This window comes from Emys orbicularis, chromosome 11 (assembly GCF_028017835.1).
Source record: "Emys orbicularis isolate rEmyOrb1 chromosome 11, rEmyOrb1.hap1, whole genome shotgun sequence".
NCBI classification, from domain to species: Eukaryota; Metazoa; Chordata; order Testudines; family Emydidae; genus Emys; species Emys orbicularis.
In genome coordinates, this window is record NC_088693.1 from 4,690,614 (window position 1) to 4,708,129 (window position 17,516).

A 17,516-nucleotide genomic window follows, 5' to 3' on the forward strand; every position below is an offset into this window, starting at 1 on the left:
CAAGCCTTAACCCAACCCATAACAGCAAGGTCTTCAGGCAAGGGACTATGTGTTTTTACAATGCTTAGCAGAATGGGGCCCTATTCGTGGTTGACCCGTAGGCACTACAGTAATAAACATGATTAATAATAATGAATGGCCAAGTAACAGAATTGGAAGGATGATCTGGGTATTAAAGCATAGGATGAGAGTCAACAGATATGGGTCGTAGTCCCTGACCTGCTGATGATTTGCTGTGTTAACCTCGATAAGTCAATCCCTTTGCATCAACTTTAACTCCTGGTTCTCTTAGGGATATTGTAAAACTTCATTAACATTTTCAGAGCACTTTGAGATCCACCACTGGAAGTGAAAAGTTTTATTAGACTCATATTTTGCTTCTATCCCCAGGTAATACTGCAAAACTATTTTAAGAAACACTGAAATGTTATAGCCAATAAGAATGAAGAAAATAATCAAACGCTATACATTTAGAGAGATTTATTAAACTGATAGATAGCCTTGACTGTGGAACAAAACAGCACTTCACTTTCTGGAGTTTGTAGCAGCAGTTGTTAAGTGGTGGGGTGAGGAAACGTATGGATCGTGTTTGGTCATGTCTACTTAATATAAAACTATGTTACAACTTGAGTACAAAGATACCCAGGTAAACAGTGGTACCTGGGTTTATACACCAGTCTCTGGTAGCTGTCACTAGCTAGATCTACTTTCTCCATGAGAGAAGATTGTAACAAATCTAACACTGCCAAAAATCGCTGAGAAATGATCTCACTTTAAGTTTGCCAAAAATAAGTTTTTATCCTCATCTTTTTGGGGCTTCTGAGACAGTGGAGCAGAAAGCAGCAGCAGAAATGTTTCAAAATGTTCTTTTGCTGTTGCTGTCTTTTTTATGGAAAAGGTATAAAATGACACTTGAAAAACCACATTTTGTACCTACTATTGTAATAAGTTGTATTTAACTTTACTGAAAGTGAAAGATTAAAGAAAAACCCTTTTTGTTCAGTTTATTTGTGCACTTAACAGCACTTTGTGTGTAGTCAACTGCACTTCCTCCCTCATGCACCAGCATGATGAGATTATTCTTGTGCAGTGCTCTGCAGGGGAACCTCACTTGCATGAGGGTGTTTGCCAGTACAAGTAACAAGAAAGAAAACTGAAAAGGAGACACATGCACAAAGAAAAAGGGGAAGGAGGAGGGGGGAGAGTTAAACACCTTTTGGGTGGACCTGAGAGCAACACCAAATACCCCTAAGTATTAGCAAGAAACGTCCCCCTTTTTATTACTTGTCCAAAGGCATTTTTTTTTTAAATTCAGGTCATTCTATTTAAAAGGCGCTGTCTGTGAAAACTATGTTTTCAAACAATTTATTTTAAAAAAGTCAAGCTGATAGCATGTCTTTAAGGAATTTAATCTGCCAGAGATGCATAAGGACAATTCTTTTAATGCTCTTTTTGTGTGTGTCATTTGCAGTGTTGTTCTAACCTTGTTGGTCCCAGGATATTAGAGAGACAAGGTGGGTGAGGTCATATCTTTTATTGAACCAACTTCGGCTGGTGAAAGATACCAGCTTTTGAGCTTGCACAGAGTTCTCTTTCATCAACAGAAAATGGTCCAATAAAAGATATGACCTCACCCACCTTGTCTCTTTTTTATTGTCCATTACTAAGCTTTGTGCACTCTTCCTCCGCAGTATCTAGTGCTGCCACTGCCAGAGACCGGCTCCTATATTGGATGGATCACTCACCAGGTCCACATTTGAAAAGTGCTTACATTGGCAGAGGCTGACATGCCAGGGAGCCCCGGGGGGGCCAGGGGCGGGGGCACCGGCCGGGCGGAGGCTGAGCCCCCCCCGGGGGGGCACCGGCCGGGCGGAGGCTGAGCCCCCCCGGGGGGGGCCGGGGGCACCGGCCGGGCGGAGGCTGAGCCCCCCCCGGGGGGGGGCCAGGGGCGGGGGCACCGGCGGGGCGGAGGCTGAGCCCCCCCCGGGGGGGCCGGGGGCACCGGCCGGGCGGAGGCTGAGCCCCCCCCGGGGGGGCCGGGGGCACCGGCCGGGCGGAGGCTGAGCCCCCCCCCGGGGGGGCCGGGGGCGGGGGCACCGGCCGGGCGGAGGCTGAGCCCCCCCCCGGGGGGGCCGGGGGCGGGGGCACCGGCCGGGCGGAGGCTGAGCCCCCCCCCGGGGGGGCCGGGGGCGGGGTCACTGCCCGGGCGGAGGCTGAGCCCCCCCCGGGGGGGCGGGGGTCACTGCCCGGGCGGAGGCTGACAACCCGGGGCCGGGGGTCACTGGCCGGGCAGGAGAGGGAGTCGGGCCCAGCTCACGGGCAGCGCAGCGGGACCAACCGGCCGCCTCCGTCGGAGCGAGGAGGAAGCGCTGCGGGCGGCAAGGCCGGCGGCGCCTGAGACACCCTCACCCGAGCGGGGCCCGAAGCCTTGTGGGATCGGGGAGGACCCTGCCCCCCGCTGCCGCCCTTACCTTGCCGCCTCCCCGCGCCATCTCCCGCCACTAACCGGACCGGTGGGTCCCGCGCTCTCCGCGTCCGGCCGGCAACCGGCCCCGCCGCGCTCGCGTTCCGGCCCGAGCGTGAGGGGAAGCCACGGCCGCCGCGCGACAGCGCCACCTAGCGAGCGCGCCGCGCGCGGGCTGCGGCCGGGCTGGGCGGCGGAGAGAGGGGGGAGGGGAGGCGAGAAGTTGAGAGAAGGGGATGGATGGGGGGGAAGGTGTAGATCAGGGGTGGGGCAGGGGGTTGGGGTGAGAGCTCTGGCTCCGTGTGTGGGCTCTGGGGTGGGGCTGGGGATGAGGGGTTTGGGGTGCAGGAGGGGGCTCCGGGCTGGGATCGAGGGGTTTGGAGGGTGGGAGGGGGATCAGGGCTGGGGCAGGGGGTTGGGGCACGGGAGGGGGTGAGGGCTCTGGCTCTCTGGGGTGGGGCTGGGGATGAGGGGTTTGGGGTGCAGGAGGATGCTCCGGGCTGGGATCGAGGGGTTTGGAGGGTGGGAGGGGGATCAGGGCTGGGGCAGGGGGTTGGGGCACGGGAGGGGGTGAGGGCTCTGGCTCTCTGGGGTGGGGCTGGGGATGAGGGGTTTGGGGTGCAGGAGGATGCTCCGGGCTGGGATCGAGGGGTTTGGAGGGTGGGAGGGGGATCAGGGCTGGGGCAGGGAGTTGGGGCACGGGAGGGGGTGAGGGCTCTGGCTCTCTGGGGTGGGGCTGGGGATGAGGGCTTTGGGGTGCAGGAGGATGCTCCGGGCTGGGATCGAGGGGTTCGGAGGGTGGGAGGGGGATCAGGGCTGGGACAGGGGGTTGGGGCATGGGAGGAGGCTAGGGGTGCAGGCTGCAGGCGGCACTTACCTCAAGCAGCTCCCGGAAGAAGCAGAATGTCCCCTCTCCGGCTCCTAAACGGAGGTGCGGCCAGGCGACTCTGTGCACTGCCCTGTCCGCAGGCACCACCCCTGCAGCTCCCATTGGCCACGGTTGCCGGCCAATGGGAGCTACGGGGGCAGCGCTTGGGGCGGTGGCAGCATCTGCAGCCCCCTGGCTGCCTCTACGCATAGGAGCCGGAGGGGGGACATGCTGCTGCTTCCGGGAGCCACGCAGAGCGGGGCAAGCCCCGGACCCCACTCCCCAGCAGGAGCTCAAGGGCCAGATTAAAATGTCTGAAGGGCCAGATGCAGCCCCCTGGCTGTAGTTTGCCCACCCCTGGAGTAGAGGGAAAGGAGGAGAGGAGAAGGAGCGGATGGAGGGAGGAAGGAGAGGGAAAGGGGGAGAGGAAAAGGGGATGGATGGAGGGGGGAAGGTGTAGAAGGAAAGGAGGAGAGGAGACGGGGAGGATGGAGGGGGGAAGGTGTAGAGCAGGGGTGGCCAACCTGGGGCTCCGGAGCCACATACGGCTCTTCAGAAGTTAATATGCGGCTCCTTGTATAGGCACCGACTCCGGGGCTGGAGCTACAGGGACCAACTTCCCAATGTGCCGGGGGGTGCTCACTGCTCAACCCCTGGCTCTGCCACAGGCCCTGCCCCCACTCCACCCCTTCCCGCCCCCTCCCCTGAGCCTGCCATGCCCTCGCTCCCAGAGCCTCCTCCACGCCACAAAACAGCTGATCGGGAGGTGCGGGAAGGCGCTGATCGGCGGGGCTGCTGGTTGGTGGGAGGTGCTGGGAACGGCGGGGGGAGCTCATGTGGGGCTGCTGCCGTATTACTGTGGCTCTTTGGCAATGTACATTGGTAAATTCTGGCTTCTTCTCAGGCTCAGGCTGGCAACCCCCGGTGTAGAGGAGAAGGGGATGGATGGAGGGGGGAAGGAGTAGAGGGAAAGGGGAAGAGAAGAAGGGGAGGATGAACAGAGAAGGTGTAGAGGGAAAGGGGGAAAAGAGAAGGAGCGGATGGAGAGGGGAGGTATAGAGGGAGAGAGGGGAAGGGGAGGATGGAGGGGGAAGGTATAGAGGGAAAGGAGGAGAGGAAATGGGGAGGATGGAGGGGGGAGGCATAGAGGGACAGGGGGAGAGGAGAAGGGGAGAATGGAGGGGGGAAGGTGTAGAGGGAAAGGAGGAGAAGGGGAGGATGGAGGGGGAAGATGTAGGGGGAGAGGAGAAGGGGAGAATAGAGGGGGAAGGTGTAGGGGGAGAGCAGAAGGGGAGGGTGGAGGGGGAAGAGGAGGGTGTAGAGGGAAAGGAGGAGAGTAGAAGGAGCGGATGGAGGGGGGAAGGTGTAGAGGGAAAGGGAGAGAGGAGAAGGGGAGGATGGAGGGGGGAAGGTATAGAGGAGAAGGGGAGGATGGAGAAGGGGAAGGTGTAGAGGGAAAGGAGGAGAGGAGAAGTGGAGGGGGAAGGTGTAAGAGGAAAGGGAGGATGGAAGGGGAAGGTCTAGAGGGAAAGAGGGAGAGGAGACGGGGAAGGGGGGAGGAAAAGGGGGAGAGGAGAAGGGGAGGATGCAGGGGGAACGTGTAGAGGGAAAGGGGGAGAGGGGAAATGGAGGGTGGGAAGGAGGAGAGGAGAACGGGAGGATGGAGGGGGAAGGTGTAGAGGGAAAGGGGGAGAGGAGAAGGGGAGGATGGAGAGGAGGAAGGTGTAGAGGGAAAGGAGGACGGAGGGGGAAGGTACGGGGGAAGGTGTAGAGGAAAGGGAGAGAGGAGGATGGAGAGGGGGAAGGGAGAGGGAAAGGGGAAATGGAGAAGGGCCAGGGCTGGAGCCAGCCCCTAAATTGAGCCCCCATGAGCTCAGTCCCCTTGCCCACTGTGGGGTGCTCTAGGGAGTCTGCGTGGAGTCTGGTGATTCTCCCACTCTCAGACCAGGGCCCATGCTGCAGTTCTCTGTGTATGAGATCTGATTGACCTCACCAGATCTGACTTCAGTGCAGACCCTGCAGTTCTGTCCCCTCTGGGGCAATGACAGAGGTAAGCAGTGACCACACAGCCTCCTTAAAGCAAAGTATCACTGATTTTGAATGAAAGCATTTCAGAAAAAACATATCTTAAAAGCAATAAAACATTCTGTCTGCATCTTCAGCCATTGTTTTCCTGGCTCTGGGAAGGCCCCCTGCTTAGACGCCCTCCGCAGAGTCTCTGTCACAGCCTGTCTCCTTAGATTCTGACAAGAAACCCCCTTTTGTCCCCCAAGAAAGACTTTTTAGCTCTTTTGTGTTCTTTTGATCTCTAGCTGCCTAACTTCAGCAAAACAAAACGTGCAGCTTACTTGGGACTGGAGACAAGATTCTTGAAGCTAACAGCTTGACCAGTGATCTTTCAATTGTGTTCTGGAGTGTTCTTACCTAGAGCTGCTGTATTGCTCCCTCCACCGACCCCTAATAAATTAAAGCAAGAGAGCTTTAGGATTGAGGGATAGCTCAGTGGTTTGAGCATTAACTTGCTAAACCCAGCGTTGCGAGTTCAATCCTTGAGGGGGCCACTTAGGGATCTAGGGCAAAATCAGTACTTAGTCCTGCTAGTGAAGGCAGGGGGCTGGACTCAATGACCTTTCAAGGTCCCTTCCAGTTTTAGAAGATAGGATATCTCCATAAAAAAAAAAAAAGCCATAAAGGAAATTCTAATAACCCCAATATACAATCACTTCCCTCACTAGCCTGGTCATACACAGTCTTCATAAAACAGTTACTAATTTATAGATTAATACATAGCGATTCCATGTCCATCACATATGGCATCCTTGTCTTACTGTCCAATGATCTCTGAACACAGTTCCCACCAATGCCCCAATCCCATGTCAGCCTGCTCTGAGGATGCTGATGCTTAAGGGATTTCCTCACCCCAGCACACTCCCATTGTCCAAAGATACAGGGTAGCTAGGCAGCGTAGTGAAAATGTTACAGCAAAGCAGGTGCAGAGAAAACCCAGGGAACAACTACATGGGGGGGAAACAACGCACTGCCTTGTTTATTCATTCACTGCTCAGGTTCATCACCCTGAGAAGGTAAGAGGAGAGACAACAGATGGAGGCAGACAGACAGATGGGGAAATACAAGGAAACCATGGGACAATATTGGTCCCTATGATCCACAGGAGTCTGAGTTCACCACCCTCTTAACCACTGTCAAGCTTTTTGTAGACCTCACAGCAAAGGAGAGTTTGAAGGAGGGATCTGAAAGAGGATAATGAGGTCCTGATTTTCAGTTAGTCTATTCCAGAGTAAAGGATGAAATTCCAGCATTTGCTCAATATCCTGGTGTTTTTTCTGAACCAGGGCCTAGGTGTTCCCCGGAACCCTAGAGTTGACCTAGGAATCTAGCTGCAGGCATTGGGCCAAAACCCTTCTTCCAGACATTGGCTCAGAACCCATCTCCATCCATTCCCAATTGAATCCTGGTCCTAGGCATTGGCCCAGAGCTCTGGCTCAGATGTGCTGAAAGGCTGGTGAAACTGACTCAATTTTAAAAGTTGAAACCATGTCATCTTGCCCCCATTTGTAATCTTCTTTCTTCTGCAATAGGCATTTGTTACTGTTTCTTCATCCTTGCATACATGTGATTTTATAAATATCTCAATGAAATACATAGAGAATTAACCCAAACCACCTCACTGCCCGCTTCCTGGGGTCTATTTACACCATCGAAAGAAACCCTCTCTAACTACTTCTGAATCAAGCTTCAATTCTTGATCTCATCTCCCCGAAGTCTACACAGAGCCTCCTTGTAGACAGTCATCAGGACTGATTAATGGGCTCCATCTGGGGATGCCAGAGCATTTCTGGCCTGGATTGAAACTGGAATGTCTTTGCTTATAATGCCTGCCAAAGAGACTTGATTAATTGGTTATTTTCATTTTACAGAATGCCAGGCTCTAGATATAAATAATAAACATGTGAAATCTACACAGAAGAAGAAGCCAGGGCAATCCAGATAATCCTGCCTGCAACAAAGGGACTGGGAATCCTAATCTCTTGTCACCTTCCTCAACAGAAGGTGCTCTCATTCATTTTTGCCTTTGGTCCTTTCTTGGTACCCCAGGAAAACAAGGCCTGGCTTGAACAAACACAGCTTAAGGCAGTAGTTATGAGGCGGCTGCCCAGTGCTTGACTTCATTCAGCCCCTTTCCAAGGGAGCGAGGAAAATAGCCTCCCTGTTTTGTTATAAGAAGGAATGCATTCTCCAGTGAGCTGCAGCTGTGATCCAGCTGGGCCTGGCAGCCCTCCTCAAGTGTGAATGGTTTCAGTGTGAGATGAGCGAGAGCTCTTTTGCCTTTCTCCTTGCTGGAGCAATACAACATAATGTAGATCCTGGCTAAGGACTCCTGCAGCCAAAACTCCACAGGGGAGGGGGAGGTGGGGGGAATGGGGTGGGGAGTGTTAAAGTCTGGGGGGACAGAGCCCAATAACTTTATTGAAATAAATAACCTTCCACAGAAAGGTTATATCAGATCATATTAGGGTCCTCTTACAGGGCAGGGGTCCTCTTACAGGGCAGAGCTTTAACTACAAGGGCTGCAGAACAAGACGTGACTGGGAGTCTGTCCCAGGTTTCACATGGTGAATCACGCAGCTAATGGCAGGCCCAGGGCACTATGATGCATGGGGGAGAAAATCTTGACCCCCCTCCCCCTTCACTAAGTTATAATGATGTGAGCCTGACCTTAAACCTTAAATCTGGCATTTCCTAAATTTTTTATTCTTGATTTGCAACCTTTTAAAGATCTTTTAACATATTTTTTTGGATGTCACTGTAGCTTATGTTAGGTTGTTTTTCCTCTTTGTAGACCAGCCCGTGGAGGGCAACATGATCACATTTAAGCAGATCAAGCATTTTCTCCTGTGCAGTGGATTAGTAACATACCAGCCAGTACATTTTTTGTAGTAGAATCCCAAGTTTAGCAAAGAGATTTATAAATTCAACAACTGCAGAAAAGTACCCAAGACTTAAAAAAAAAAAAAAAAAAAAAACCAACAGCCCTTCCCTGATTTCCCACTTCTTAAAAATTTGGTCTTAAAAGATTCCCCGTGGCAGAGCCCTGATACACAGGGTTTCTGCTCAGAGTACTGTTGTTGTGACGAAGTTCTAAATCCTTGGATTAACAAAATGTTTCTAATGGAGACGATGAAAGACACATTCACTCTAGTATTGCAACAGGCAAAATATTACTCATTGTAAAGCTACTGGCAGCCTGACAGTCCCTGGTATTAAAATCATCCTGAGGTAGATTTTGCTGGGTTAGATGTTTAAATCTGCTCCAACATATGGTTGCATTACTATGATTTATATTGCTACCACCAATTTGGCGCCTGATTTTATTTATTCATGGGTAGCCGCTGTGGCTTCAATAGGGTTGCTTATATAAGGGATGCAGGACTGGGGCCTTAACAATAAGTCAAGAGGGCTCGTCTATCAAAGGTCATGGCTCCAGGTTGGTCGGAGGAGTGGAAACCTTCCAAAAGAATAGCAAATAGATTGGGGGAATCTGGAATAAAGGAGAACAGACAAGGTAAATAGGTGAGAAAGAGATAATAAATATGGGGCCAATGTACACTGCAATTTGGACAGCAGGGCTACGTTCTGCCTAGAGGCGAGGCATTGGCCAGTATTGTGCTATATGTTACCCAGAACTAGATTATCTCAGAAGAAGCACCATCCTACACCTCTTATTCTCCATGTGCTCTCAGTTTCACAATCAGGTAAGTTGTAGCTCTCTTGCATTCCTGTGTTTATGCAGTAGGTTATTGTTTGTTTGTTGCCTTTAGCAATCCAGATGCACTTGCTGCTTTCCTAGGAAATGCTTTCACGCAATGTGGTTTTCTGTGCAACCTGGATAAAATAATTAATGCCATCAAGCTTCTGCATTTGGTTCAGCATAAATGAAATCCTCTCAGTCCCACCATCCCCACCCCCACCAACAGTGCGCCTGCAGGCATACACACACTCACTAGGGCCACAGATTAATCCCCATAAAGGAAGAATTTGTCCCACATTCATCAAATCAGAGAGAGAGAGAGACAGCTGAGGGAGGGGGGAGAGAGATTCTTCATCTGCCTGTAAGGCAGGCAGAGAGTGAACGTCTGCATTGTAAAGGCCATGTGTGAATCTCTTTCCTAGCTGAATGGATGACCCCACTCTGGAAGTCCCACTTGTCTTCCAGCTACTAGAAGTTGATTGGAATTATGCTGGAAGGATGAAGGTTGGGGAAGCACTTTTTATAGGAGCAACTATCTAGTTTGTGCGCCCTGTAAGTAGGATATTTTAGGATCTGATCTAGCTTGACATGATGGCCAGCTTCCAGAGTAGCCTTTTTTTAGCCTTTAATTATTATAAATAGCCTTTCATCAATATAAACCCTAATATGTTTCTATTTCTGTTTTGGGCATTGGAAGAAGCCTTATATAGTCAGAGAGTTAGGCAGTGCAACTGAGGGGAGCTATATGCAGAATTGTTTGAATTGCTGCCAGAATTGCTTCAGATTCAAAAGCAAAGTGTGTCCTGATTCTGTTCTTTGTGTATATAACCCGGTGCTAACCCACAAGACTATCACAGCTGTGGCTGTGCAAAATGGTGGAGGGAAATGTGACTAAGTTTGCAGAAAAGAAGTCTTCTGGCTGGAAATTGCAAACATTTGGATTTATTTTTTTTTGTGACTTTTGCCAAACGTGTGAGATTTTTTAAATTGGATTCTCAAAATAAATTTCAAATCTTTGAGATTATCATTGAAAATGGGATTAATTTTCTGAGTGAAAATGGACTTTCAAAAATGGTCCTGCCTTAGTGCATAAGTAGTAATATTTTGCAAGTTTTTTATGAAATCACAGTGGAATGGTGAGACTTTGTATGTCTCATTTTGATGCAATATATTTCACACAGTCCTAAACAGGATTTATAGTCGTTGTGGACTGCAACTAGTAGAGGGCAACATAATCATCCACACTTCAGAGAGAGCATTACTGTAGTTTGCATTTGGTCACCACAAGGTAACCTTACTCACAGACATTTGATCAGGTCTAACATGTCATTTGGTAGAGGGCAGTGATGCTCCACACAGTGGTGGACAGACAGACTAGCGTATCTTATTATTACAGATGTTCTTTGGGACCAGCACAACCCTCTCTCTTTCTGCTCTTTGTTCTATGCAGACACTAGAACCCTGGTTCCTGATTACGATCATTTTTAAATTACAGGAGTACTCATTTGAATAAAACTCTATGGGGGCTATCAAAATCAATGGCACTTATTGACACTGCACACACTTCTTCTACCATGAAATATTAAGGAAAATCTCCAAATTTCCACTAATTGTATCTAATTACAAAGAAAGGCAACTCACTGCAAATAGTTTTTTATCATCATAAATATGCCATAGAAATGCCACAGTTAATCCGATTGTAAGCCGCCACCTTGATCGTCTGATGAGATGCACTGAATCAGCAGGTGGAAGGAAGAAAGGCATTAATAGCATGCTCTCCTTGTGCCAGCTAAACCAGGATTTGCTGGATTAATGCCCAGCACTGGCATGGTAGAAGCACTGCAGTTTGCCTTTCATATTTTGAATTGCTAGACCACAGCTGCAAGTGCCTGAAGCAGCCCGACTAGAGTAAAACAAACCACATTTACTTTATTCCTTTTTAATCTATATCCCCTCTTAGCTGTATTTTCTAACTGATCACTTCCATGACCCATGGAGGATAGCTCCATCAATGGCTATTAGCCAAGATGGTCTAGGATGCAACCCCATGCTCTGGATGTCCCTAGCCTCTGTTTGCCAGAAGCTGGGAATGGGCGACAGGGGATGGATCACTTGATGATTACCTGTTCTGTTCATTCCCTTTGGGGCACCTGGCACTGGCCACTGCAGGAACGCAGGATACTGGGCTAGATGGACCACTGGTCTGACCCAGTCTGGCCGTTCTTATGCATTTAGGATTTAGAATGCATAGTGACTTAAGAAAATAAAAAGTAAACATCTCTAACCACTTATAATTAAGTCTAAGATTTTGTCACGGATATTTTTAGTAAAAGTCAGGGACAGGTCATGGGCAATAATGAAAAATTCACGGAAGCCCATGACTTGTTCCTGACTTTTACTAAAAATATCCGTGACAAAATGGGGAGCCTGGGCAGCTGCAGGAGGGCTGGGAGCACCAGGGTCCCCCTCTGCTGGCAGCTCTGAGCTGCAGGGGTCCCCCCTGCTTTATGTGGAGAACTCTGGGGGTCTCCCCTGCTGCCCACGGTGGCAGGGAGTGGTGGGGGTCCCCCTGCCACCTGTAGCGGCCGGAGTCCCTCCGCTACCCGTAGCGTCCAGGAGCTCCAGGAATCCCCCTGCCACCAGCGGGGCTCTCCCCACCACCCGAATGGCTGGGAGTTGCAGGGGGTCCGCCTGCCGCGGGCGGTGACCGGGACCTGCAGGGGCTCCCGTCGCCTGGGGCGCCCCACAGCTCTCTGCTTCCGCAGGCAGCAGAGGACCCTGCAGCTTCCAGCCAGTGCTGGCTGAAGTTACGGAAGTCTTTGGAAGTCACGGAATCTGTGACATCCATGACTAAATCGCAGCCTTATTTATAATCACTTAAAATCTATCTTTCTGCAATTAATACACTTGGCTGGGGGCATTTGCTGGTGTCTCCTTCTGTATAGTTCATGAGTGGCTTGCAGAGCATTCATGCAATTCAGCTGGGTGTGTCTCTGTATGCTCGTGACTGAGTGATAACAGCACCTGGAGGGGTTTGCTGCTTGTCACTAGCAAAGCATCATGAGAGCCAGTCTAGGCTGGAGAGCTAAAGGGGCACAGCAGTCCCAGATTGCCCCCAGGGATCCCTACTGGTACAAATAAATATTTTGGTTTGAAGACGCTGTTCTGAGTCTCTGTATCATCTCCTAGTCATCGCTCCCAAAGGGAAGCCATGCAGGTGGCCAAACATGGTCAGACCTGAGGAAGAATCACGGTTATTACACGGGGGTGCTGCAGCCTGGAGGCCTGATCTACCAGCGGGGTGAATCAAGGGATTCCACCTGGAGAGAAGTGAAGGGCTGGGGCCTGTTACTTGACAGGGTGCAGTCAGGAGAGGCCTAAAAACGGTCAAAGGTGCAGCTAACCCTGTAGCAATGACACTCCCCCCCGCCACCCGCTGCCCCCCCAAAGAGAGAGGATTTTAGCTAGCATGCACTACCAGTACCCTTCATCCCCCTCTGGGTAGAAAACATTGTGCATACAGGCAGACTGACTCATTTTACTTGGTGTATAGGCCCTATACCTGTGTCTATTCATTGCCCTATGCGCTAGTGCAACTATTAGAAACTGTTTATTTATCTCTTATATTCCTCTGCAAAATGGCGTCCCAACAACTCTGGAGGTGATGGGTCAAATAGGCTGACGACCTTGTTCCCTAGGTCCATCACCTTGGTCCTGTCCCATCACATCAGGATCCTGCGCCGCCTCAACCTTCACACTGGGCTGGAGGGAGGAATTTCATATCTGCTCCTCCAGCAAGGGAATTCCCTCCTGGCAAAAAGTGTCATACCAGGAACACCCCATTATCATTTTCAGGACAACATAATAAGGTGCCACCAAACTGCTAAGGATGCCTGAACTTCATTTTAAGGAAGCTAGGTCTCCTCTCAGCGTCCGTTCTGGTGGATCTATGAGCTTTTATACTGCTGCTCTGTCCTCCACTGAGAACTTACTGGGCGGGATCAGTTTTTTCAAGGAGTAGCTGCTGTTGCCCAAGAGAAGATAACACAAAAGATCTAATTGTTTGCCCTTCCCTACCAGGAGGAGCAGGACTGCTCTTGAGTAAGTCAGCATGGGATGCACGTCCTTTCACATTTCTGCTGATGCAAGGGGAAACCAGACTCGGCAACCCCACTTTCAAATGATTCAGGCAGGCACAACTGTCGAGAATGTCGGATTCCTGGGGAATCTCCCTGGTACAGCTGTAAACAGCAACAAGGAGTCTTTGGGTACGTCTGCAAAAAAAAAAAACCAACCCAACAACCCCAACCCACGGCAGGGAGTCTCAAAGCACAGGTCAACCAACTAGGCCTAACGCTACAGGGGCTAAAAACAGCAGTGCAGATGTTCAGACTTAGGCTGGAGCCAAGGCTCTGAGATCTCCCCCCCCCCCCCCCTCCAGCCTGACCCCTAGCGTCTACACAGCTATTTTTAGCCCCGGAGCTCGAGCCCTGCAAGCCTGAGTCAGTGGACCGAGGCTCACAGTCGCTGCCATGAGGTTTTCTGTGTGTGTGTGTGTGGGGGGGGGGGGGTAGACATACCCTTCGGTTGTGTCTGTGGTAGGGTGACCAGACAGCAAGTGTGAAAAATCGGGACGGGGTGGGGCGTAATAGGAGCCTATATAAGAAAAAGACCCCAAAACCGGGACTGTCCCTATAAAATTGGGACATCTGGTCACCCTAGTCTGTGGGTAAGTGGGCTTCCAGTTTGCAGCCCTGTCTTCCCTCTGAATCCTATGGGTAGATATGGGTTCTCCTCTACTATCTCTAGCATGGAAGGAAGGGGGACTCTCAAATGAGCCCCTGAATGATTTCAGCAATTAAGGAATTCTAGGGAGCTTCTTCCCCGTCTATGAAATTCTAGGAAATGCATAATACTGTCCCGTGTCTGTGCAGTAACTGCATGGTCCTGGAAAGAGAGATGGGAAATGGGGTTTGAAATCCAACTGACAGCTCTCCCTGGCGAAGACCACAGGCACAACCCTGGCACACAAAGCAATGATAATGCTGGTTTTATAGGCCAATGGAGGACTCTCCCATAGTGGGAAAATCTGCAGCGGGTGTAAGGCTCCCATATCAGCTCCTACATACCCAGCCCAGGCTTAGGGGAGTGTCTGTGGGAAAGGAGGCCTGGTTGGGGCATTTCTATGCCCAGACACTCCCTGGCATGGCCATTGACAGAAGGGCGTAAGTTGGAGCAACCATGAGGCTACTCCAATGTTGGTCAGTAACTGGACACAAGATGAGGGAGCATAAAGCCACCTTTGCCCTTGCAGCTTAGATGTAGCCCAGGATCGGTGCCTTCTTATTGCCTCTCTCCTCAAGTAAAACCACTCAGGTTTAACCTGATGGCTCCTGCCACTTCCTCCAGCAAAGAGAACTAAGTCAAGAGTTGGTATCTCCAAAATGGAGGAATCACCCACTCCCACACAGTCTTTAGACACCACAAAGGAGCGGTAAAGGGCACACGCTTTCTTTGTGCTTTGCCCTTCATCTTTGAGTCATTGAAACAAATAGCTTTACACCACCTCCCTGCAGGAGCTGCAGGCTACAGCATGAATGTGAAAGCCTCAGGACTGGAGAGAGGTGCACTCAGCTGGCTCTGAGCCCAGTGGATAACCAGCAAGGAAAATCAAATCAAAGAGTGATCATTTTTGTGTAATAAAAAGTAAACGCTGAGGGGAAGTCAGGGCCCGAAGACTGTCTTGGTTCCATACAGGAATGGATCAATGCAAAGACATGTTAATAATTTCAGACACAACATTAATTTTGGACTCTAGACAGAGACAATTTATAATCGTTCATCAGCACAGAAAACAACAGCATTGTGTGATTTTATTTTATTTTTTTAAATACAAAGTCAAGCAAGAAGGTGAGCGTGTCACTCTCCCACAGCCAGATGCATCTTTACTCTCCACCAGGCCAGCCAGGATGGGACGGGGAAAGCACAGTCAAAAATCAACAGAGACTGTTCCATTACCTTAAAGCCTACATCCAAACAGGGGCAGCCGGAGACGCATTCAGCCATTGGGACTGATTTCTGGGGATCCCTGCAGTTTGGAAATGGCACATAAGCAAAAATATTCATGAGCTTTTAAACAGTGAGGGGAGGAATGAAGCAAGCAGTTGTGCTTTTTTTCAATCACATCAGGTTCTTACGCTTATAGATACTTTGCAGCATTAGGCAAGTAGGTGGGAGGGAAAAAATAGTCTAGTGTTTTGGTTTTAGAAAGGTCCTAAAGCTACTACAAATAGCACCAGAAGACTCCCAGGGTCCAAACCTGCTCCCAATGAAGTCAGTGGTGGACCAGCCCACTGAGGACAACAGGACTAGGCACAGACCTGGTATTTGTATCCAAGTAGAAAACAGATTTCATATATAATCCATTAAAGGGGCATCATAGGGCAATTTCAGCATGTCCAGCAGCATAGCTGTAATGTATGTATGGGGAGGACAGTTCATCTGACCCTCTTTTGGGTTTACGTGGCAGTAAGAGGCACACATTTGATTTCGGCCGTTCCTCTCCAGCAGGCTGCTTGCAATCTTTACGGTGAATCCAAGAGCAGAGAACTGACACTGTACAAAGCTGTGTTATCTAGTATTTACCATCCAAGCCCTCTGGGAGCTAAAGGGCCCTTTATGCTGTTGACTCAGCTCTGAGCATTCACTGTTTGACTTGAATAGTAGCTGAACTGCTCAGCTCTTCCCTCTCCGCCTGCAATGATGCCTGCCTGCCTTCCCACCCCCAGCACCGACTGCGAACTATATGCAGCAGACCCAAAGTAAACAAAACAGTCTTCTGAATCTGCCTGGTGCATCTTGTGAGGATAGGAGGCTGGCAGTGTCCCATAAGGGAGAGTTCACATGACTAACCCTCTCCCAGCTTTGTACAACTTAAGCTCTTCCGGACTTCTGCGCACCTGCTGTTCCTGAGTAGGGTATTTCAGAATGGATCAGTGGCCCTGGGCCAATTGAAACAGACTGCCAAGGCTCAGCCACTTACCTCTTGCACTTCTTATTACTGACGTCAGAAGACAGGAAAAAGCGTCAGGTCAGGCCCCTAGGAGAACGACTCCAGGAGAATAGCTTTGTGGGAGGCATCACCTTTGCTTGAATTGGCCCCAATGCTGCATAGATTTGTGATTTTTCTGAGAGCAAGGTATTGCCTATTGTCTCAAAGGTTTGTTTCCTACCAGAGAGGACCCTCTGTCTTTAAGAAACTGCTAATAAAAGTGAGACTCGGGTATCAGACAATTGCAAATGGACCATATCTGTTAGAGGAGACTAGGAGTCAGGACTCACGTGTTCCATTCATGGCTAGACCAGTGAGGTGCTGGGTGATCTCTAGCAAGTTGCTCATCTCCTACGTACCACAGTTCCCTACCTATAAAATAGGCATAGCACCCCCACCTGGCAGTGGCAATGCAAGGATTCACAGACGTTCTCACGGTGCTTTGAGATCCTTGGCTGAAGGGATAAAGCCAAAGAATAACAGATTGGGACAGTTTGTGCTTCAGTCCAGAGTTGGTTCAAATGTCTTTGGTCCAGAGTTTCTGCCTTCCCTACCATAATTACCCCTACTCTCTCCAAGTTAAGGAGCATTCGTTTCAGAGCTGAACATTCCACCGTGGTTTAAAAGACACTGGCACTACAAATTCAGAAATCTCCCAAATGTTTAGGGGCTTCCCAGGTGTTGGGCACAAAAGTGTGCCCAGCAGTTTAGATTTTTGTACAGAAAGTCCAAGAAGCCAACTGCATTCTCTTCATTTCCCATGACCCTGCAAGACACAATTCCAAGTCGGAATCCCACTCCTTGTCCCAACAACTATAGACGTAAGCAGGGGCTTGACCAATGCCCAGTTCCCCTCTAACTGGAAAAAGGGATCAGTGTCAGGAGGAGTAACATTCTACTGAGATTAGTCTGATGTGAAAAGAGACAAGGAGATTCTCTTTAACATATGATGCTATTCACGGAAGCCAAGAGGCTCTGCTTGTGGCTGGCTTTAATCTCTTTGCTCCAGGGATTTTGTTCACTATCTCTTTGGCACACATTTGGTTTTGCGGTTTCGCCAGCCAATGTGCTGTAGTTTGTTTACTTCTCCGGGCACCAGATTCGGAAGAGTGAAGCTGGAGCAAGCACAGATGTGGAAATACAGCTGTATCTAAAGCAGGCTGCTTTGCATCCTATCCGGCCTGTCGCCAGTGCCTAGCAGGGAGCTGCAGAAGAAAGAGGTCAAGCATACACACACAGTTTTAAACAAGCCAAGTCCCCATGCTGGGAAGGTCAGTGTCCCAGCTAAACCCACTGTGTGAGAAACAAGCTTTCAGCAACCCCAAGACTAAAGCAGATAAGCCCTCTGGTAGGGTAGAAAAGT

At 50.0% G+C, this 17,516-nt stretch overlaps 1 protein-coding gene across 1 annotated transcript in view; it reads right to left on the reverse strand.

The window, feature by feature from the left end:
• XRCC5 (X-ray repair cross complementing 5) overlaps positions 1–2,527 on the reverse strand; it is a 65,498-nt gene extending 62,971 nt beyond the window's left edge. Inside the window, exon 1 of the mRNA XM_065413262.1 lies at positions 2,472–2,527. Within this exon, the coding sequence (XP_065269334.1) occupies positions 2,472–2,492 (21 nt within the window). The 5' untranslated portion in view covers positions 2,493–2,527. The remainder of the gene's footprint in view (positions 1–2,471) is intronic.
• Between the last annotated feature and the right edge of the window lie 14,989 nt (positions 2,528–17,516).